The sequence below is a fragment of the Athene noctua genome, chromosome 1 (genome assembly GCF_965140245.1).
Source record: "Athene noctua chromosome 1, bAthNoc1.hap1.1, whole genome shotgun sequence".
In the NCBI taxonomy this organism is placed as follows: Eukaryota; Metazoa; Chordata; class Aves; order Strigiformes; family Strigidae; genus Athene; species Athene noctua.
In genome coordinates, this window is record NC_134037.1 from 67,052,713 (window position 1) to 67,077,232 (window position 24,520).

Consider the following 24,520-nt stretch of genomic DNA (forward strand, 5'->3'; position numbering starts at 1 on the left):
AATCTCAGTTTAAATTGATTTCACTATTTATGATGTTTTGTTCACTTCCTAGGCTGCTCATAATTAAGACCAGACAAAACCACAGAGTAATTCCAGCTGCTTCCAGATTAGATATATTTGTAGAATCTGCAAGAATGAAAGTGTCAAGAACATATTTCACCAGGGATAGAAAAGAATTCATGTAGCTTTCTGTTCTACAGTATGCTGTTGAAGTGTGATAAATAGTGCTTCTTAAACAGTCATCTTGAAACTTTGTATATAAGCTGTGAGATTACAAACTTAATATTTTGTAGTTACAACTCTAAATTTTTGCATATTAGAAGGAAACAAAGCTGTTTCTGACAGTAACTTAAATGCAAGGCGCTGAATACCTATGTATCATTAAGCTAGAAAAAAGCTACTGTAAAATCACTTTGGAATACATCAGCAGTGTACAACCAGGTACAATCAGTGTGCAAACAGCCCTGTAGAGTTTAGGTACAATTAGTGCACAACCCAACTTTAAAGCAGGAATTGCAACTTTAAAACCCATGTTGCCAATTTAAAGAAATACTACCGAAAGGAAATTACAGGGCATTAAACCCTTCCCCTAAACACAAAACTGAATTCTGAAAAGCAATTAATTCAAGGACTTGGGTGCTAATTATCACTATAACACTGTATAGTCTCATTTGGTTATTAGTATATAGACATTTTTCATGCAACTGCTAGTTAGTTGTTTTCAAAGACTATTAAGAGAACATAACATTTAAAATTTTTTTTTGTTATTTAAGAATGAAGTCCTCAGTTTTCATGCGTTTTCTTCTAAAGAGCTGTATTATAAATGGTTAGTACGTCAATATACATGGCAAAACAAGCTGGAATTCTGCTTATGAAATTAAGTTGTATGCCTCAAAAAATGGAACTTTGGGGAGAGTTCCATGAATACTCAACTGCACATGAACTACTTTGCAAAACACTTAAGCAACTTAAGCATGCAAATATGTTTAAAATACGTTTTTTAATCTTCCATGCAGAGTAAAATTGAATTGTTATTACTCACTTGGGAGTAACATGTTTTTGTAACATATTACCATTTCATGAAACTACATTCTACCAGAAACTAAGACTAGAAGAAGTCAGGAGACAGCAATTTTTAATTTTATTTTTTTCTTTTAGGAAAAAGTGATTCAGACTAGGTCATCCATAAAGTTGCATTTGGAAACAAACTCTGTGCACAGCTGAACCCAAGGAAGAAACTCAACTTTGCCCTAAATGGAGAGTGGAAACATAGCACATCCCATCCATAAGGGACAGAGACACCTCACACAAGAAACAATGCTGTAAATTTATTTTCTTTAGTTTTAAGCTTTTATAACCTCAACTTTGTTTATCCCACATAAGACATTTTCAGTAATAAGAGATCCTCTAGTTCACGTACTATACAATTGCAAGTAAAATGAGGGGCATGTAAAGTACAAAAAAAAATTGAAAATACTAGCTTACATTGGGTAGACTTAAATACTGCTCAAAAAAAGTGGCTTTTTAGCTTTTTACCATTGCATTTTGGAAATCTTATCTACAGTTCAAAGACAGGTAATGAATGGAGAAAAAGCAACTCCAAAGCAGGTGGAATGAAGAAAGAGGTATATTAGTAGGAGAAACAAAGGAAATGCAAATCAAACAAGAGACACTCCTCGAATCACAAAGTCCAAAGAAAAACATTTTGCAGGTGTTTCAGAAATGCATGCTGCTGTCCATCCATCCTAGCATTAGTAGTCTACATTTATACTTGCAACAGAGAGCACATCTCTCATACTGTACATAATTCCTTGCCCCAAAGAGCTTACAATCTAAGTTCATATAAAAGAATGCATCAAGTGGCTGGATGAAGATCAAATAGATGGAGAGGGAAATAATTTTATAAGGGATTAAAGTTGGGTTACATTACTCAGTGAGGTAACTTCTGAACATCATTGGTAGTGATGTTCTTAAGACATAAGTTATTTTTCAGTTAGAAGCTCTTCCAATCATGAAAAACTGGTTTAAAATGTACTAAATGATGCATTAAAAGTAATTCACAAAAATTCTTAAAAACAGACTTGTCGGCAAGACACAAAAATGTTCAGATTGCCTAAATTCTTCACGAGACACCGTCATTCTACTAGAAAGATATGGATGTTACAGAAATTCATATGTACATGTCACATTTGAATGTAAAAGGCTTTTTACATTTAAGCTTAAAATGTTAAATTCTGATTTAAGATTCCTGCTTCTGTAAATATGGGCTTAACAAATATTAATATGAAAATAGTACTATTTTTAAAATGTATTTTTATCTTTAAAATAAACTATGGACAACATACAGTTGGTTTGAAATCAACTTTAACTACAGTAAGTGACCAACTTTTTCCACTTTTTTAAAACACTGTTCTTGTTACTTGACAGCTCTAATAGAAGTGACTAGTTCATCAACTTCAAAGGTAGCTTTTTTTAAAATTTCCCTAGTTGTATCTTATTTTTTGAAGTCAAAGTCTTGGACTTTATCTACTAATTGGCAAGACATAGCTGAAATATCATTTATATGTAACCTTTGTGCCCATTGAGCTACCATTTCTTAATCCCTTTACATGCAAATAGAAAGTACCATCTGTCATGCAACTATGACACTTGTTTATTTCACACCGGGAAATCTTGCTTTGGACTATATATTTTAGCCATCTGCAACACTACCATAACATTCGAAAAAAGTGTTGAAATAGTTATAGTAATAAAAATTAACCTTAATTATCCAGTCTGTATATGTTAACCAAAAAGAGAAATACTTATTTTTCACTGTAAGAAACAGCATATCCAGTAGAAAAATCTGACTTGAGCTGTCCTTTTGGAAGGGAGGCAGATGTTAATAGAATTTCATTTAAGCACCGAAGTGAAACAGTGAGGATAACGACTGCTAACAGGAGAATCATTTAGTTTTAATTTTGAAAGGTACTCTTGAAGAAAATCAAACCAGAAATGAAGACTAAAGAACTATACATTTGTTTGACCCAAGTCAGTACTAGCATTTACTATTTAGAAGTTACAGCTGTATTGAATTTGCTTATAGGAGAATATAAAAGGAGTATAGCCACAGATTACCAAGAGAATTTGATCACTTCTGACCAACAGCTAAAAAATGAGGCAAGAAAATGGTCAAAGGATTATGATCAACTCTCTCATACATGCCACAAAAATCACAAAAAATTCCCTGCAGACCTGTAATAAAACCCTCCCCCCTATTAGAATGAGTTTCAATTCCCAGGTAAAGATGAATCAACAAAATTAAAATATTGTGCTGTTTTATTGGTGTAAAAATCACACAATTGCTAGTTCTGATTCTGCAGAGATACATCCATGCAGTTAAACATCTATGATCCCACAGCCAGAAGAAGCCATTAAATAGAATATCTGCTGTTAGTCAGCAATTAATGCAAATTTACATATGAGATCAAAAGGTGTGTATCGTACAATATACAACAAATCCTAATACAGTACATCAACCTGAATAGCAGGATACACTCAGGGAACTCTGTTAATAGTGAAGCCTGTCTAAATGCCAGAGAAATAAGGCCTGGAAACAAGATGACAGAAGGTACCCCAGAATTCCTAAGAAGCAAACTCTTCATTTTTTGTTTTTGTCTTTTTGCTGGGAATTAGAAGTTCGTAGAGGTATTGACACATTACTTGACAATACAATTTGTTATAGTGAAGACTGGTGGATGTGATCTGTTATTAAAAGGTAATGTGTGAAACATGCAATTACAGGTGGTGCTTAGGTAACGTGTAATTAATATGTTGGGGATTTACACCCAACTCTTTTCACAAAAGGGAGGACTGAAAAAGATCTGTTTGATAGACTACCAATTATACCATAAATCTTTATACACATGCGGCTGAATCAGGATCATGAATGGATAAAATGTGAACACCTGGCAATCTGTGGTTACATACTCTATAACGTATGCAACAAAAACACAAAATCAAATCCAGTTGAAATGGCAACCAGCCTGCAAGAACTCTGTCAACCTGATTAGGTTGATTTATTGCAAAAAGGCAGGCTTTCTAGAATTGTGAACAACTTTCCAATTGTGAAAGGCAGCTTGGGCAGTAACATCGGCCAATGACAGGTTACTAGTTTTTCCTCTTTTCTGGCACATAAATGCCATAGTGAAAGAAGAGTTTATGTGCTTCAAGTTTAAAGTCAACTGATTAGCAATCCTCTTCTGCAAAGATGTTTCAACGGGAAAAAAGAAACCACTAAAAAATTCCAGTTGGAAAATTTGGCGACAAACTCTGCAAACTCAAGTCCAACAAAGATCACGGATGCCTACAGAAAAGTATGAGAGGCAGTGTCACATTCAAGAAAGTTTTTTTTCTCTGTACTGAAATTAAAATACTTAAATACAAAAGTGGACAAATTGACAAAACAGAACCACAACATTTAATGTAGAATAGAGTGCACTGAGCTAGATGCATGGATCTTTAAATAGGCTTTGAAACCAATACCCCTTTCAAAATTAGTAAATTCACAGTTAACGGCAGTAGGCTTAGAGGTGAGAGAAGGGTCGAAGTTGTTCCAGTTGGACTTCCAGGGAGATTCTCTCTTCAAGAACATCCTACAAAAGAAAGATTTTCTACTGACTTTCCACAGAGAATGAATATTAAAAACTTCCTCGTGCAATCAAAGCCGGTAAATGTCAGCTTCAGTTTTGAGAACTAATGTCTTTTCTAGAATCTGTAGAGCTTTCCCATAATCTGAATAGAAGATTGGCTAGCTAGCAATTATTCATAAATGAAAAATCAATACTTTCCTCAAAGGTAAAGCCATCTAGCATTTTTTTCATTTCTTTCAAATCACCCAAAATCACAAAGTTGTAACCAGCTGCAAACCCAACTATATTTTAAAATGAAATTTAAAATGTTAAGGGGGTAAGCTCTGATCTCAGCTAAAGGACTGGAAACTCACAATCCCCCCCCCCCAGTTTTTTCTCTTTCCTCTTATGTGAATTTTACTGTTTATGAGAGTCAAGGTGTGTAGTAAGTGAAATTCAGGTTTGATAGTTGTTAAAATGGCCTATCTTCCAGTCTAGAGAGTACCACATTAATTCATGTTTACATTTGAGATTTTTTTAACTTGATAATTAAAATTAGATATCATAGGGTAAGAAAGATGTCAAGGGAAAGATGTTAAAATGGTGCCTACAGATAAATCCAAAACAATAATAGCTGATCTAGATAAACAGGTGACTACTGTTGTTCTTAAACTGCAAGTGTTATATTCCAGATTATTGTATTTGTTTAAAAATATTCATAATTTTATTAACAATTTAAGGTTTGCCTTTTCCTTCATAAGAAAGCAAGCCACTTCAGCTGCTCTTCTCAATACTGCTTTTAAAGTATCGACCACAACAGTTACCTCAAGTTATTAATACCTTGTTGAGATCTCTGCTTTTTTATTTTTAGTGTAGCTGAAAGCAAATCAGTAACTGAAAAATGCGTTTTGTAGTAGTAAAAGTGGCTTTCTAAGTTCATGAAGCTTGTCACAATTAGGTATATTCTACGATCTACAAAACCAGCTAAATATTTTATATCAATATCTTCTACTATGTGTATCACTGATTTGCAGAGATGCCTGTTACTGTGCGTCACTAACATCTTGCCCTTTCAGGCTCTTCGCAAACAAAGATTATGGAATTACCTTTAGTTGCTGCTGTAGTTCACTATTCAATCTGGCCAGAACAGTGTTGGTTTCCTTGTTACGTCTGATTGATGCCTGAATTGCCTTCTTGTCTTTCCCCACTGATCTGAGAATATATTGTAAGTATTGTAGTAAGTCATTTCTTCACTTAGCTGTATATCTCATCTACAGTCCCTCTTTTTTAAATGAGCAGAGTCCTATTTTCAAATTTTTTTAAACTTGTTACACTGCTAATTTTCCCTCTTCTGCCTGTCTCAACCTTGCTTGTTTGCATACTTGGATTCAATGAAACAGCAAGCAGCACATTTTAAAAACTTGTTATAATCAGTTTTCTGAAGTCCAAACACACCATACCACATTCATTTACCTCAAAGCAACTAATGTAATAGTCTACTTTCACACGAGGACAAGACAACTGCACATTTTGGACTGTTCATAGCAACCATTATTTAAAATTAAACACTACCATGTTAATACTTCCACCACTTATTCCCAACATACTTGCAGAATTTAAAAAGAGAAAAAGATCTGTAAAAGGTCTTCCAGTAGTAAGAGGCTTCAGGATGATCTTGTTTAAAAAACAAAACCTTTAAACTGTTAATCATTCAAACACACTGAAATTGTTTGCAACTCCTGGAACAGAAAGCGTGTATGCTGTTTACATGTAAACTTTCCAGTAACAGATGTATTTATACACTTCTTGGGTTACCTAGGAATAGATGGCTGTGAAGCAAGAACAGCAGCTATGACACCTGTTTTCTGTGTATGTTCCTCAGCTTCAGGTCTTAGCTCATCTTCTGATTTTAATCTTCTGCGAATAGGCTTTGGTGGTGGAGCAAGTGGGGTAGTGCCTTTACTCTAAAGAGGAAAACAGAGCCTGTTAATTCTCTTGGATTATAAACTGGTAACTTGTTCGTGTTACATCTTAAAACCAGTTATTGAGCTAACTGAATTTACAACCCACCATGTATTTTCTGATGGATGTCTAGTTGCATTCTCATGTGGTCTGGAAAACAAGTACTAAATCCTACCTCCTAGTGAAAGGGCAGTAAATTGCTGCACACTGACAGCTGCAAACAGAAATACCATGGTACAACTGACAATTGCAAATATGCAACATCTCAGAGCCTGCTTTCCCACCAGTAATTATGTGTCTGTAACAAAAAAAAGCTACCATTAACCAAGTTCTGCACTAAAAGTTTTGCTCTTTTTCAAAAATTTGAACACTTCCAAGTATCTTAATTTTCTGCTATCTTGAGAATAAAGCTAATCGTGATTGTCTTCTGATGCAAAAATTCACCATACACATGCCTATTTCAAGCACATATTGGACCTAAGAAAACTGGGTTTGAGTGGAAGCGTATGAAGTTGCTGTTGCAAATCAAGACAGACATATAATTTCATATACATCAGACAACTGCGCTCTCCTTCCAAGCGTATTTTGCATACCACGCTAGTGGGGATGTTAGCAGGTGCTTTGTCTTCAACTCTTCCATCTGCTTTGGCAACTCTAAGAGAACTTGCGGAATCAGAGGGCTTTTCAACCTAAAGGGATATAAACTATATTTAGAAAACTACTTCTTAACAAATATTTCATTCAGCAACAGTTGGAATAAATACAAGTATGCCGTGTTTCTGATACATACATACAGTCAACACCTAAAATCTCAGTTCAAGACTTCTTTAGAAGCACAAGCTGGAATACAATACCTGCTTTGGAACAAAACCATCTAAAACTATCTTGGTCGCAAACACTGTTTTGGTGAGGGAGTAGCTTACAGAAGAGGCACATAAGTAAAAAGCTGTACTTCCAGAATCAACTTGTCAGACCTGTCTTTTGATACAGAAATTAAGATTCGATATAGAATCTGAAACCACTGTGGAAAAAAAAAGATAAAATATTTACTTGAAAGTACTCTGTTCTCAAGCATTGTACTCTGGATGTTGGAAAAGCTCTGAATAAATTCAAATCCCCAATGTTATGAGGCACTGGACAGTACAAAAGAGGCTGTGGCCTGATGATAAACTGCTACAGCTGTTTCTGCTGTTACATTACCACCATTACCTATGTGTTGCTGCCAAAGGTTAATCCCTCCAATGGAACACACTGTAACTGTTCCACATGTACCTCAATGCAAGACGAAGCTTAACTTAAGCAGTTTTCAGGAGCAAATTAAGCTAACACAGCTGATTTTGCAATGAGGTACTCAGGGAGTGCTCAAATGGTTCTACGTCACTGACCCTCCTAATTAAGGGAAGCAAGAACATGCTGCTGATAGTTGGGAGAACTTTAAAGCACCACTGGTACTTTTACAACTGTGGATGCAGAAGGGCCCTAGAGAACTTACCACCTGGATGAAAGCTACAAATTATGAAAGGAAAACATGAAGTAATTCATGCAATAGCAGTAAACTATTGTGACATTAATAGGAATAAACCCTGAGGCTTCCAAACTTTTAAGTCCTGTGTCTGTAGTAGGAAACAAGGTTTTGTAAACTTCTCTAACAATCTATTATAGAAGGATGCCAGAGCTCTGTTCACTTCAGCTGTTTGACCAATGGCTTTGAACAAAACCAGTTTAGTGGGATTTTAGCAGACGTTTATGACACTTGACATCTCATTTATTAAGACAGACTGCTTTAAAACTTACCAGTAAGTTATTTGGAGGGCTGGCAAAAGTGAGCAGAAAAGTTTTGCCTGTGCTAAGTCTTAAATGCATCAACACAATTACGTTTGTGTACATATATGCTAATAAGTACAAAATCTTTCGAATTAAAATCAAGAACTGAGAGGAAAAGAACTTCTTCTGCTTAGGTGTTTGTCAAGTATCAATTAAGTGTAGCAGTGTGTAATGTAATCGTTTTCTAACAATGGATTAGAACACCATAAGAAAACCACACTGAGTTCAAGCAGCAGAAGGTTTTAAGAAATTCTCATTATTATTGATGGTATTAAGCAATTGACCAAGATCTTAACTTCTACTCACCTGCAAGACTTCTGAGTGTGTTTCAATTTCATCTTCTTCATCTTTGTTTACACCTGAAACAGCAAATGCCTCAAACTGGCTGAAGTCTGCAAAATTTGGCTGTTCTGGTATTTGTTGAGGTGAGGTACTGGTATGAGCTATTAGACCGTCAGCATCTACTGGGCGATGCACATGAGGACCTGCACCCTGCAATTTAAAAAAAAAAATAATTTAGTGACATTATTCTTAACATGGTTTTCTAATGCAAAGAATTTTGCCAAACAACAATTTGTGACAGAATGTTAAAGATTATTTGCCTTTGTAGCTTTCTGTAGTAGACAAACATACGTTCTGTCAGTAGGACAAAGTGCATCTCATCTAAGACACAAACCACTCTATGTTTATAACAAAAAATATTTAAGAGAAAAGGAAGTACAATCAGATTGTTATTATCCAGAGAATGAGACCAAAGATGGATTCACTGTAGGACTAGCTAGACTCATTGGACAGTAGACCTTTTTGCTGTAACACAGTCCAGCTTGGCTCTGACAGGCTGGATACAGATTTTTAGTCAGTTCCATAGGGAAACATGTGATCACACTGTATGGAGTATGTCTGTCACTGTACTCTCTCTCCTTGCATATGATTTCTGAATCCACTGGCTGACTTCAACTGCTGGTAACTCAGATTCTAACAAGTAGTTGAAAAACAACTGCAAACAACTGATGACCAAGTCCGACAAAGGAATAAGTGGGATCACTCCTTTTTGGAAGCAGGCGTGTTACATTAAAGTATACCCTGTGCCAGATGGATAGAAGACAAACACTTGTTTTGTAAAACTTTAAAAGATTGCTATCACAGTCTGTGTTATGGCCTATTAGCTATACAAGGACAGGTGAAGAAATGTGAAAGGTGTAACTTTCCTCTCTTACCTACAACTCAGAGCTCCAGAACCACTCATTCTTCCTCAAACTTTACTTTAATCCCTTCCCATGGTTCTACCAGAAGCAATTCTTTATTCAGGAAAGGCTAACATTTGGCTATTGTCTAGGTTTTACCATCATTCACATCCTAGTGGTTTCAAAAAATACCAAGCAATGCTACTAATTTGAGATAAATTAAAATTCAGAGTTAGATAAAAATGATGCACCAAGTTATGGGTATGATTTTTCAAAAGTGACATCACCTGTGAAGGCTGTGGTCTTGGAGGCACTGCAGGGGGATAGGCAACAACTCCTGTCTGTTGCTGTCCTGTAAAAGAGGGATGGTGTTGGCCAAGATTGTTACTCTTCACATTACAGTGATATCTAATTTTTTGACTTGTCAACATGAAGAAACTCTGCATTCTGCCTACATAGTAACCTGTCATATTGAGGACTACAATTGTAATGTCATCTCCTTCCAAATTTGTACACAGACAAAACAAGGAATGAGAACATGGATCTTGTCCTTTGTCACAGCTCAAAATACTAGACACAGTCACATTTTTCTGATCTTAGTCTTTTTTTCTTTTACCCTCATTCTACACTCTTAACATTTCCTCGTACTTTGTCATCCTGAATTGAAAAGTACTGACAAGTCAGAAGTACAATAAAAACCCTTAAGCAGAGTATCAGAAGTGAACTTTAATAATTTCCTCTGAAGTGAAATACTTAACACCCATTTCTAATACACCTGATACGAAAAGAACTCTTGAAAATTTACTGGCAGATGCAGCACATGGCACGTAGGTGCACTACCAAAATGTTATTTCCTGACTTTGGTTCCCACATTCATCCAAAGGACTATAATGCCACAGCATTCAGAATTTACTTCTAAATTCTCTGTTTAAGCAAAGTGAAGTACAAATTTTAATACAAACAGGAAGAGCAACATTTTCAGCTTTTTCATCAGAAGCAGTGTGTTAAAAAACACACTCTAAATCTTTCTTCAGAAGAAAAAAAAAAATTGTCTGCTTCAGGAACATATGTGCTAAAAAATAATATACACTAGCAACACAGTGTACCTACCTGGGGTAACTGAAAAGGATCTGTTCATATCTAAAGATGATGATCGAGAATGAGAAGGATGAGGTCTCGGAGGGGGTGGCGGTGGTGCAGCGCTATCTGGAGATGTTCCCGAATGTGATCTGCAAAACATACAAGCTTCTGTACTTATTTTAGGCAGCTACAACAGAGCTAAAATTCAAAAGTTCTTCAAAGTACACAATTAAAAAATAAAGTTTAACAGATGGAAAAGAGCCTGATTGCTACTGATTATGAACATTGCAAAATCAGTTTTAAACTTCTGGTATTCTTTGATTTCACAATTGTTTTATTATTTCTGTTTACTCAAATCTCCACTATCCAAATTATTCTTATAGTACCACAGGTAGTTTAACTTTGAGAAACCAAAAGCCTGACACACATCCCAAACAGTGATAGTTCAGGAACAGAGAATCCTAAATATGGCAACTCTATCCAGATGGTAGTCACTATAATTTGCAAAGTATGCAAGATATACTCAACATCCTGATTAGGTTAAGTTCAATGCCATTGAAGAATACTAAGTTTCTGTTGGATCTGCCTCCATGTATATCGAGCTTATGGAGTATCTCAGTGTACAAGAAAGCTATCTAATTCTCTGCCCAAAATTTTTCAAAACTATATACTTGGTACCATCCTCAGAAATTTTAACTCATTCTTAGGCAGGATCACCATCTAGTGGATACCTGTTGTAAGTTCATCGAGCACACATGCAGAAAAGATACTAGAATGGAATACTGCACTAAGTGCCACTTAAGTGGGATTTACTGTATACAGAATTTCCATACAGCTTCCATTTAAAAACAGCCTACAGAAACCTCCTAGCTAGACGAATTTGAGGAAGACAGGTTTACTGATTTCCTGAAATGAATACAGCTACTCTTTCACTCAACTCATAAAAAAAATGGTAAAATATTTTCTACAACTGACTTCTCTAACATTCTTCTGTAACTATCTTAAGATATAAAACTAGGAGAGAGGTAAAAGGTGCCTAAGTTTCATGCAAAACCTGAAATTCCTGAATGTTTAAGTCCAGAATGAAAACTGAGTTATAGCAATAGAAAAATTTGCTTTCTTAATATACTCTCCAGGACAATGCTTCTGTAACACTGCATAACCCTCTAGCTGACAAAATGCAAATCTAACTACAGTGACTGCTAGGGCCATCCCTCTAGCTAGTCTAGTATACAAGGCACAAGTAGGATTAAAAAAAAGAGAAAGTTGTTTAAGGACATTCCTGAAGTATCATTATCTGACATAGCCTTGTCAGTTTTTGCTTCTTGAAAATATAAAAAGTAGTCTGGACTAATGGTAGGGTTAAGGACAATGTCATCTCTATAAAGTCACAATTGGTAGAAGAGATGATCAGTGGAAGGACAAGACGAAGTGGGAGAAAAATTTCCTGGGTGGACACTGCCAGAACTGTTAGATCTGGACAGAAGCTACATGTGCCATAAAGCGGTAACTCAGAAAGCTTCACTCATCTACACAAATTCATTAAGAAAACCCATCCCAAAATCTGAGATGAAAAGAACATGCTGAAACCATCATGTTGATCGTGCAAAAACATACATAGAAGCAGAACAGACAATCAAATTTGCCATTAAGTAAAAAGGGTGGAAAGACATTTTCAAGCTGCAGTACTGAGAGGCAATTGCAAATCTTTCTCTGCTGTTGAAGTCACCCTAATTATTTTTGGTTTGAAACTTACCTCCGAAACTGATTGTAAGGCAGTATTAATGGCATAGCTGGTTTTTAATCCTATTCAGGCAGATTTAATGGAACAATTCGCACCAGCTAGTACAGCATACCCTCTTATGTCAAACCATGCAGTTATTGGTTATGTGCTTGCATAGCTTTCTCCAATCCCTTAAATGATGTTGGGCCTATAACTGTCCTTCATTTTATAAAAGCCTATTATTAAAAGAGAAGAATTACTTCCATGATATTTCTAATTGTTATGAATCTATTCAGCCATTATTTTACAAGCTAGTTGTCAAACAACCAGAAGCTCAGAACAGGCTTCTCTAAACACCTTCCATTTATTTTTTCCAGTTGCTACTCTACTGACCGTTGCCGTGTTACAGTGCTTCCAATTTGCTCTGGATCTGAAGTATAGGAGTCCGAACTGCTGTAACCATCTGCTGGTAGAACAAAGTACAAAGTTTCATATTTGTTTTACATCATTAGTACACCCTAACAGATATAGAGATATAGATAACATAATTTCAAATATTCAATTTTTATTTTTGAAAAGGTTTATGCCCTTGTATTACTTTCCCGAAAGGTATTATCTGGGCAGGATTCAAAATCCTTGAGTCTGAATAATTGAAAGATCCAATACAAACCAACTCCCTTTACCCAATACTATGGGTTGTTGGTTACTGCTGGGATGGACTGAAGAATAAACAATGACAATAATGTTGTATTTAAAAACCAATATGTTTCATAAGCATAATTTTTAAACACTTGACATTCTATCATTTCAACAATATAACCAGCAAGAGGTAAGGCACATCTAAGGGAAAAGAAAAAAAAAGAATAGGATATGCTTGATTTTAGAAGTGCTCAAGGATTGTCACAAACCTTAGAAGTCAGAGAAAGGAAGAGATATGTACAGCATACAGATTAACTCAGAAGCTTTGCTACTACTGTAACTTCTGTAACTTCAACAGTGATAGTCAACTCTGGTTTGGACTAAATCTTTTTAAAAGCTTTCAGCTTTTGGCTAAGGCAACCTATGAAAATGAAAGATGCTATTACAGCATAGACAGCTTCCTTAAGGACACCCTCACTCTTAAAAGCTGTGCAAAGCTTGAGAATTTTTCCCCAGAAACAAGGAGTCTCACCAAAACCCACATGATTTGTATGGAATGAATGCAGACAGAAAAATTGACCTCAGAACAATTTATCACAAGGGATGATTCCAGGCACCTGGTAAAGCACAATTCAAGGTGGAAAGTCAGTGAGACTCACCTGACTAGTTATCAGTAAAGAGGAAAATTCTACTCAAGAATATCAAGGTTTTTCTGAATTACACAGTCTCAAAGGATTACTTTAGCCTCTAAGGACACTGAAGTTTACAAAAGCTTTAAGACACATCAAACAGGACCCAGAGACAAGAATCCTGCAGAGATGACTTTCCTGTTCAGGAAGGCACATTCTTACCCATTATGTTTTGTTGGGGTTTTTTTTGGTTGTTTGTTTTTTGTGTTGGTTTGGGGGTTTTTTTTTGGTTGGTTGGTTTGGTTTTTGGTTTTGGGGTTTTTTTCCCTTAAAATTGCATGTACATTAATCTAGTGAAGTTGGCTTGAGACCTTTACCATGCACAGCCAGCTGAGGAATACCTTATTTCAAGTTCATTTCAGATTATAAGTTATTTTGCATGTTTACACGTGTGTCCCTATTCAATAAGGGCTACAGAGAATTAAAAAATGAGATCTATATACACTTCTTTAAAAAAGAAATAGAAATGCCTATCATGATCATCAAAAATTTAAATGTCATCTCAAGTGAAAAAATTAAGTTTTAATCAGAATTTAGTTATGTGGTAAATGACATTATCTCTCTCCAAACGAAACCTCTAATGCTGCATATATTTCTCAAGGAATTCAGGATGTAATATAACCTAGTCAAACAAGAATTAATGTAATTACACTTCTAAATAAGGAAAAGTAAGCCTTTCTGGATCAAGTAGTTTTACACCATTTCAGTACAAAACTACCGTGTTTACACTGATAATAGAAGTATTTCTAAACTAATTTCAAAGACATTTTGACAGTAAACAATTTTAATAGTTACATAAGGCAAATCACGGTCACTTCGTAAATGTAATCTTCATACTGCAGCAATATTGGCTAATCCAATATCATGAGTTTAAACACAATCTCAAATCTAACTGAATCCTTTCCCAGTATTGCCAGTAATGTAAGCATGATAGTCAGGTAAAGTTCCTGTTATGAAGGATATAGAGCCCTTTGCAATGTTATATTTGTCCTCAAGGGAAGTTTCTTCTTTTTAATGTCAGTAATACAAGTTAGTTCCCAGCTTTGTATTTCATTATGAAGGAAGGTGATTCAGATTATCCTTCCCTTCTGATTGTAGTATTCATGATCTTGTTTATATCATTTAGCAGAAGTTTAAAACAACATATTCACAGAATTGTCTTTAATGACATCCTGAAGTAACATGTTGCTTTAAAGTTAATACAATTTGGGAAAACAGTAATTTTTACTTGTATAATAACAGTTTCAACACTTTGGGTGTCCAGCAATGAGAAGAATTATTGACAAACCTCCCTAGTTATCACTTTCTGAGGTTACAGATCCTCTCTCCTTTGTTCCAAATCACAGAGTTTACTCAGAAAGATAATTGTGCAGTGCCTATGCCTACTGACTTCCTTCTTATCTCATGCAATGGAAAAGTTTGTCCCTGCTTCCTGGCTTGGGTCTGAGCTGCTATTTACAAATTTTGAACTTCCAAGCTGAACTACAGTTGATGTAAAAAGCATGGAAAATAAGGACAAAATGCTAGTTTCTCAAGATCAAGATGATGCTTATAAATCTCCACTGGTTCTCAGTTCAAATACTATTTTAATATACTGACCCATGAACAGCAGACTATGAGAAGTAAAATAATTAACCTGCACTTGAATTTTAATCAATAAAACACTAAGAAATCTGTACTCTTCTGTATAATGCAGGAAAAAAAGCATATGAACCAAATATCCTAGAATAAAAGTCTGGAGAATATCCATTTATGAAACATTTCCAAAACAGCTATGTATTTAGAAAAAACAAAACTAATTTAGAAAAGTACTTGCTTAAATAAAGATTCAGACTCCCTATTCTCAAATGAATTCTGGCACAGATAAACAAAATCAAGCAAGTAAAGCAAACACTGAAAAATGAGCCCAGCTCAAGAAGTGTACTAGACATTGTCACTGATTTAGCATAGAAGGTGCTCGGATATACTACTAAAGTATTACACCAAAGAACATTAAGTAACGTAATTACCAAGACAGCAAGTCGGCACAAAAAAAATCCTGTTAGATTTACAGTGTTAAGTATCAGAAATTCGTTTTCTAGAGTTAGCTTGTATTGAACAATTTCTTCAGGATTCACCTGAAAGGTGTTAACCATCCAATTTACTTACATTATTGACAAGACCCATATCTTCAACTAAAGGATGGGCATCCCTGGTAACTACAGTCTGAGGTACTGCAGTGTAACATAAAGCTGCCTTGTAATGTGGTTTGTTTTATTTCACTACATTCTTCCTCTGAGGGAAGAATACTTCTTGGTATAATTACAGTTACAGGTCCTTTATCAAAGTTTAAGCTATATTCAGATAAGGAAAAGGGAGTACAGAAGGGCTCTCAGAACTTAGATCCTGCATATAGTAGTAGTTTCCCCACTCAAAGATCATTTTTGCTCATTGTTTCTTTTGCATCAGAAGACTACCTAGTGAAAACAGAACTCTGCTTGAAAAGAAATAAGACAGGCTCAAGACATCGCTCAGAACAAAGACTGCCACTGAAACAGAGTTCATGAGGAAAGCAAAACATTGCAAAAAGGCACTTTCTGAATTACTCCTGTTTTACAAACCATCCAAAATATTTCTGTCTTAATAATGCAAAGGACTCAAAGTAATGCATTCTTCAGACCTTATTCTTACTGAACAGAAGTTCACAACTTAAAGAAAACAAATCTCAAACAGACTACAGAGATTTATTCAGGCTATGCATAATTTGGAATCTCCGTCAATATTAGAGAAGTGGACTAATCAAATTGAAATAATGCAAAATGTTTTGGACACAGGAGATACTTAAAATCAAAAAGGCAAATAAACAGTTGAAAAGTTGTACCTAAAAAAGAAATGTAGAAATCTATCACATTTTCTTAAACCAAATGAGAATTGCCTGAAAATTTTGTGGTCAACAGATTTCCGCTCTTCAGAAATCACGTTGTTACATGGTTCTGAGTGAAGTAGAATCAAATGCTACTTAGTCTATTTTACTTTCTATACATTTGAATTTCTCATCCTAAAATTAAAATAAAACAGGAAGATGGAAAAGAGCTGACGAAAATGAACTTTTTTGAACCCATATGGCCGGAAAACGTTTCCAGTAACATCAGCAGAATATTCTTAATTACTACTTCTAATACATACTTTGTATCAGAAATGACTCTATTCTTACGATTAGTTTATCTCATTTTACAGCTTCTGCTATCTAGCAAGTTTTCATTCACTGAAGAATATATCAGATCTACATTTTGTAATGTAAAAAATGAGATCAGAAAGTAATTTGATACTTACTAACTGTATTTCCAGCTGTAAATTTTACAGATGAACTAATTTTGTTTTCTTCTGGGAGATCAGGTGGTTTCACAAGTAGTGGGCTAGTAGGATTAGCATGATCTAGATGGAAAAACAAGTCTAAATAAACAGATGTATTCAAACTAGCCTTTACTTCTCATGCCAAACCTTTACGTTAGTTTTCTACCCATATCTGAAGAGCTGCTTAAAATTTCTGTATTTTAACACTTTTGGTGCATGAATTATTTTAACTTTAAAGTTTTACATTGTAATAGCATTATTTCTGTTTCTCAGTGTTAAGAATCTTAGGGAATCTTTACCTTTCTACAAGGCTAAGCTAAGGAAATTTTAAAAGAAATGTGTTGTGGATATCTGTTTATGTTCATATGCTGAAGACTGTGCATGAGTTAATGGCTTTAGGAAATACTGGCATATTGGGACAAATCTATAAACGGTGACTCCACTGTTCCTCAAGGAAAATTATCAAAACCCACCTTGCTGCTTATTGACCAGAGTATTAAAAAAAAAGCCTGACAATACTCCCAAATGCTGTCAGGTTTCAAAATAAACTTGGTATTTCTGACCACAGTAGACAAGCTTTATCAATGCAGGCTATGTTCTCCATCTTCACAGTCTCCTTCAGTATTTCATAAGGGAACATAGACATCCTGCTGGAGGCCCAGATCAAACCTACATCATGATGCTCCTGAACTATTCCAAGCAATGATCTCCTACAGATGGTGAAATCCCCACTGTAGCAATTGGCCAATTCAAACCCTGTACCTATCTGAACAGTACTCTAAATTCTTAACTCAGAGAATCTAATTATGCTGGTTACAACTCCAGATATATTCATCTAAGAGAACAAAAAAAGTCATCATGTTTAAGGAAGCAAAGCCAACTAATTGTACAAAACTTTCCTCATTAGCAAGAGAAAATATCCTACCACTTCCAGTTCTTTTAAGCTCCATTTCCTGCATGTGGATTTTGCTTGGAGTCATTCTTATGGGAACTGGGTGCACAATTGCAGTGTCCTGTGGAGATCAGAGTCAATGATGTTAATTTAGTTTTAAATTGTTCTGCTTATCTGGCACCATGTAAAATGTCATTTCTAAACAAAATTTCATAAATTTTTAAACAGGTCCAGGGAAAATGTACCCATAAAACTAAAAGGTCTATATAAGCTAAAGTTTCTCTAAAATTTTATAAGGTGTAACCTAGCAAACTATTTTAAAAGGGCACTAGAAATGTTTCTATAGGTAACCACATTGTGAACAGGACCTGAATTTTACCAGCTTTCCACTATCATTGGCATACTAGATATGTTACTCCAAGTACATATTCCAAAAAACCTCAAAACAATCAAAACCCAGAATATTCAAACCTACACTCTTCTGCTTTACTTACGATACCTTAGAAACTTTTAGAATCTCTTTAAAACAGTATGAGTAATTCTTGACAAAATAGATACTTCATAGTATTTAAAGACAAATAGTTTCAAAAGTCTTTAAAATGGTAGATTTTTCTAAACTTTAGGATAATAAACCCTATGGAATATACCTCTAGGTAGGCATTGACATTACATTTAGGCACCTTCTTTGTAGTTCAGACAAGTACTCCATTTGGATCTACTTTACAGACAGCCCTTTCTATTTGGTTTGGAGACTAAATTAAAATCTCAAAACTTTTTATGTTTGTTCACAAGTAACCTAAAAAAATGGACATAGCTGTCTGAGGGGTTTTTTTACTGTCATCTATATTCAGAATGTATGCGTGGGATAATGACAGCACAAAAAAAATGTTCCCAGATTGCAGTCCCTAGAAGTAACAAGAAGTTTCAAAACTACCCTTGTATCAGAAATTTAGAATGTTCTGACTATTCAAGTCAATCATTTTCACCAAGCGTAATACATTTACATTAATAATTTCTAAAACTGTTTAAATTGACTTGCAGTACTCTTGTTGCAAATACAAACTTTTAAAACCACTTTCTAGTCACAGCTAGAACACTCTTGTTGCACCAGGCTTTTAGGAAAAAATATCACTTTAAAATATATTGCTTTCCCCCCACCCGCCGCCATAGTGGGATTATCATGCAAAGATCACTCTTGCCGTAACTAGATACTTCAATACTCTTCTGTAATCTAACACGCAGCTACTATAAAAATCATGTCTCAAATAATTAAGTGGATTTTTATATAATGTATTAATTCAAATCATGAATCTCATTTTACACAGAGTAACTTAACATGTTACCAACTTCCATTTACAACTGGCAAATTAGGTTCCCATACCAGGGGATGAACGTGCTGGTTTACCTTTCCACTTATCTTTTACATTCAAAGCAGCTGCTTTTCCAACAAAGAGAGAAAACAAGTCTGTGAATTTACTCTTTAGTTAGTTATTAACTGCTTGAGAAAGCCAGTTCTCTCCTTTGGGAAAGCAGGCGTTGTTCGAGTACATCAGTCCCATCCCTCACTGTTGAGGCTGCTAAAATAAGAGGTCTGCACACTATTACTGAAAAGTTCCTGTCACTTGTTCTTATTTTCATATGAAGATAAAGACTATAAAGTTCTATTTCCAGAGTCTATTACCTTAGCAAGCATCAAAGATGCTTCCCGTTATTTAAAATTCTTCTCATCTACAAGCACTGTATGAAAACAACTCAAGAATGTGATCTCCCAGTGTATTTTTTGTATTTCTACTGAATTTCTGTTTATACACACACACGGCTATATATGAGCTTTCCATGTGTCATCACTGTTCTACTTTTAAAATAATGTGTGGGAAAAAATTTCAACATCAGAGTTGTTATTTATTTATGTGTAAAAATAAATTACTATCTTACTGTGGAAAACAAGACAGTGATAGGTTTTTACGTGAAGTAATTGTACAGAGTAAGAAACAACCATGAACTGATTCCCATAAGGCTCACTTCACTGACACATAAAAATACAGTACATTTAAGCCAAAAAAGCATGTCTCAGATGAAAAGGGCTGGGTTTTGCTTTAAGGATGACATTTTCATTTGTTTTGAATGTTTACTCAAGACAATTCTGAGCACAAGGAACAGTGCAGTTTGAATTCTAGCTTCCAGCATCCAGAAATACTATTTACACATAAATATCAGTGTTAACAGAGGGAGCACCGATATATTTAAAATATATGTATATTTATGTATTATATCTTTTCAGAAGTGACCTGTTTAATACTAAAAGCAGTTAAATATGTATTATGTACATCTATTATATTTTGTCAAATGGACACTAACACCATAATTAATTAAAATGGACACTAACAATGGTAATTAAATCTCTAAGAAAAGCAGGATGAAAGCAGCAGCCAAATACTGAAGTAATTTTAATGCATTTCAGTACTGTTTCAATGTCACATGCTGTGAAGTTTAAAACCAGCAGAACTTGAAACACTGTAGCAAGTATCTGGAACCCAAACTTGGCAAGATATTTAAGGACATAATCCTTCAGAGCATTCCTCACTGAGTAAAGCATTAGAACAGCACAGGTTTAGCTGGAGAAATACTAATTAATAAGTAACTTGGTGAAAACATTAGGAATATGAAATACCACACCCATTAAAGCCCAGTAATTTTTTCAGTGAAGTTGGTGTCTCCTAAGAGTTTGTGCAAATCAAGCTCTGCAACTTGAAAAAAATAGAACTCTGAAGATAATCTAAAACAGGACTGGTTTCTCACAGAGTGGCCTTTGCATTGACTTATAAACATTTTCAAAAAAACATGTTTAAATGCTTTGTGTAATACAGGTTTTGATAGCAGTGTTGTATTACATCAAAATCAAGGGGGGGGAAGCATTCTTTGCACTCAGATATTAAAACAGGAGCAGTACTAGAAAATTTATATTTCTAAAATAAGCAAAAAAAGTAAGAAGCCTGCCACCATTCCCCACAAAGCAGTCTATGGAATCATGCATAACAGCTAAATACAATGAATGGAAATTCTGTGTTAATAAAATTAATTTCAAACAAGCAAGCTAAGTGATTGACTTACAGGATCAGCTGGTGCAATGTTAGAATCAAATTGGGTCAGAGTTTGTGAGCTTGAAGAGCGTTCGCTAAATGTCTCCCACTGCTGAACAGACAGAGGAGAGAAGTCAGCATGATAAGAAAGATGGGAGTAAAAGATCACTGAGGAGATTTAGCACAGTAGTTTGGAGGTTGCACTGGAAAGTACTATATTTGCACTGGAACGTACTTGACTTGGAAAGCACACTAATACACATTAAGTATTTCTATTTCAGTCTGACATTGTTGTGCAACCAAGTTTGTTATCTGTCAGTATATTGATCTTTATGTTCACATTTCATAATGAAGATACAGACGCACAGTCAACACAGAAGTACCTTCAGAGTTCATGTTTGCTAATGAAAATCATTCAAGTAAAAAAAAGTTAAGCCATTCAAATACTGTAAAGATAAAATCAGTGACATATGTATATTTGTAATTATAAAATCCAGAGAAAGGTTCCTCAGCTTTGCAGCTGCCAAGTTTCAACTGTATTTTATAAATGCCGATTTTCTTACAAAATCCCAGGCAGAAGAACACTGAGCAGAGTACTCCAATTACATCAGTTCAGCTTGCCAGTGCAACCCCGAGAAGTGATTCTATGCCATAAAAGAGCATTTTTACCAGTCTAAACCACTGACAAGGCAAAGAAATAAATGTAAACACACTGTTGATTGCTTAAAGCAAATAAGTCAATCTCTGAACAATTTAATAAAATATTGGCATGCTGTATCAACACATGGCTGTCAAGAGTCCTCATGCTTACTAAGTCAACCTACAGCCACAACTGGATCAACAAAGTAGTAAAGCACATAAAATTAGTCTGTGATCCAGAAACCAGATTACAAATCACAATAGGAATGATAAACTTGTTCTATTTTGGTAAAATAACATGTAAATATTAACCAAGTTTCAAACACTACAACAACAACAACAAAAAAAAACCAACAAAATTTTTAGTGCTCAGAAAACTTGACAAAAATGTTAGTATAGTTGTGAAAACAAATCAATATTCTTGTCCCATTTCTACAAACAAATTAATGTAAATTATTCTAAAAGATACAGGACAAACTATATGGTGTTAGTCAACCTAATCTCATGTGCTCTTTTACACTGAACTATATTTGGTGAATGACTTGCATGTGAACCTAGCTTAACCCAGTTATTTTAGAAATAACTCTTTATGGAAATTCCTAAATAACTGTTTTCAAGCAGCTGAAATTAAATTCAGAAGATTAACTGAAGGTGTAAGTGCTTTCATACACGGTGACATTTTGTTGTAGAGACAGCCTTATTTCCTCATTTCAAACTTTACATTGAGGCAAAAATTATGAGATACTGTTCATATGGTGTTTTTTGGGGGTGTGTGTTTCCTTCCTTGTTTTTGTTTCGTTGTTGTTTTTGTTTGGTTTTTCGGTTTTGTTTGTTTGTTTAAACATAAAACTATGCCCTTCATAGACAGAATATAACAAAAACTTTTTAGTTAGGACATAAGGTTTTCCTTCCTAACTGCTCTGTCTCACTCCCTGTATTAAACAGTTCATCTGTGTGTCACCCCACCCCTTCATGAAAAGGCAGCATTGCAAATAGTTTGGAGCTATACAAACCTGTTGAGTGAGACAGTTTTTACTAAATCAGAAACTCAGTGGCCAAGTTCTACAAGCCTTTCGCCTGGTTTGGCCTCTTGTGTTTACACAGTTGCTCATTTTCATGAAACATGCATTAATACTTCCTTCAGGACTACCACCACCCTTTTAAACTTGGTTTGACCAGTGGCTTCAAAGTTACCAGTGAGACTGGCAAACAGATCACATGATTACAGAAATATTGTTTCTTCATTTTCCAAAACTTCCATAAAGGCATACAGCATCTATGCTATATTCTACCCCTCTGAAGCCGAACTGCAGTACATTTATTACTTGACCTCAGGCTCCCTAGCGGGGCACAAACGAACACGAACACCTCCTGACTGCTCTGGGGAATATGGTATCATGCTCCATGCTGAAATACTACCAGAAGCTAGTTACTGCTAATTCCCTGTTTAATAGAAAGCTACATATATTAGGAATCCACCGGACTGCATCTCAAACTGTGCAAGGTTTAAGAGCATTGACAATATAACTCATTTGCTAGGATAAAACTCCTACTAGCTTAAACTAAAATACTTATCCTCTAAGTTGGCAAAAATGTTTCAGAAATACTTTGAAAAAGTTAACCATTAGAAACTAAAACTCACGGCAATCTGAACTGTTACTAATAAAACACCAAGATATTTGAAACAAGGTGTAACAGTTGTGGACTCAAAAGCAAATCTCTGTATCTGTGTCAAAGCTAGTAGGGCCATATGACATCAGACTAGATTTTTCAACAAAAACTTATTAGACTTTTCAAGGTTTTTTTAAGCTCTTAGACTTTAGGCTGGATGGAAAAGATGTCTGAAGTGAGAAAAGTGATGAGTGAAGAAATGAGAATATGAAGCATGTAGTATCCAGACTTAGGTGGATTTTCATAGTGGTCTTTATTTCAAAGTTTGAGACTGATGCCTTGGTCCATACATGTGAGCTTACACTAACTGAACCTGGCAACTGGAGTCCAAAAATCAACTATGAACTAAAAAGAACAGAGTAACCAACAGTTTTGAAACTAATGGGGATGAAACTGCCTGGAAAGACAGATGATGTAAGGATGTGTAGGTTTTTCAAGCAATTCATTTGTTGATGACAGTTATAAGAGGTTCAAAGAGGAAACAGAGTGGTGCCTGCAGTAATACCGGAAATTTTTTCATGGCATTAAAACCTCAAGGACTTTGACCTGAGTCATGCTGAAAAGAAAATGTTGAGGAGCAAGAAGCATGCACAGCAATATAGCTGAAAAATCAGAAATTCCTTTGTGTTAGAACAAAAAACTCTTAAGATATCAACTCTTATTTTAGTATAGTTAGTATTTGGTAATATATTTAGCTTAAGAACTTTCCTATGCTTCTTAAAGTTTTAGTAGACTTTCAGAAAGAAAATACCATATTATCTATCTGAATGGACAAAGTCAGTTTTGTAAGACAAAATTCTGACTGATGGAAAATCATCATTAACTTCGTTGCACTAGTGTAATTATGCTATTTAATTGGTTTGAGTTGCATGGGACACTGAAGGAATCTGTTCAATTACAATGCAGTTTACCAAATGATTAGCTTATTAAATCTTTATTGCAAACATGAGGGAATGTATCAATGCAAGTTTTAATACAGTTGCAGACAGCTAGCAACAACTGAGTATCTGCTCACCTCCCTCCTAACACAGTCTAACAGCAACAGTCACTCTCTCAAATAGAACAACTAAAAATCACTAAATAATTTCCTACATTTTTTTTTATTTGTTAAGAACATCACTGTGAAGCTAGCATTTGCCCTTAAGAGGAACAGCAGACCGTAGAAATTCCTTGCTTTCTGAGAAAGAAAATCTC

At 35.0% G+C, this 24,520-nt stretch overlaps 1 protein-coding gene across 12 annotated transcripts in view; it reads right to left on the minus strand.

The window, feature by feature from the left end:
* Positions 1-1,308: 1,308 nt before the first annotated feature.
* REPS1 (RALBP1 associated Eps domain containing 1) overlaps positions 1,309-24,520 on the minus strand; it is a 67,885-nt gene continuing 44,673 nt past the window's right edge. For 3 of the 12 annotated variants that reach the window (XM_074896436.1, XM_074896432.1, XM_074896435.1), the window contains exons 10-20: positions 21,048-21,128; positions 17,970-18,057; positions 17,024-17,125; positions 12,777-12,849; positions 10,691-10,809; positions 9,868-9,932; positions 8,703-8,888; positions 7,166-7,261; positions 6,426-6,574; positions 5,717-5,822; positions 1,309-4,634 (exon numbers count right to left, since the gene is read on the minus strand). In XM_074896436.1, the coding sequence (XP_074752537.1) occupies positions 4,566-4,634; positions 5,717-5,822; positions 6,426-6,574; positions 7,166-7,261; positions 8,703-8,888; positions 9,868-9,932; positions 10,691-10,809; positions 12,777-12,849; positions 17,024-17,125; positions 17,970-18,057; positions 21,048-21,128 (1,134 nt within the window). In that variant the 3' untranslated portion in view covers positions 1,309-4,565. The remainder of the gene's footprint in view (positions 4,635-5,716; positions 5,823-6,425; positions 6,575-7,165; positions 7,262-8,702; positions 8,889-9,867; positions 9,933-10,690; positions 10,810-12,776; positions 12,850-17,023; positions 17,126-17,969; positions 18,058-21,047; positions 21,129-24,520) is intronic. The other 9 variants (XM_074896434.1, XM_074896437.1, XM_074896441.1 and 6 more) reach the window with 7 other exon arrangements.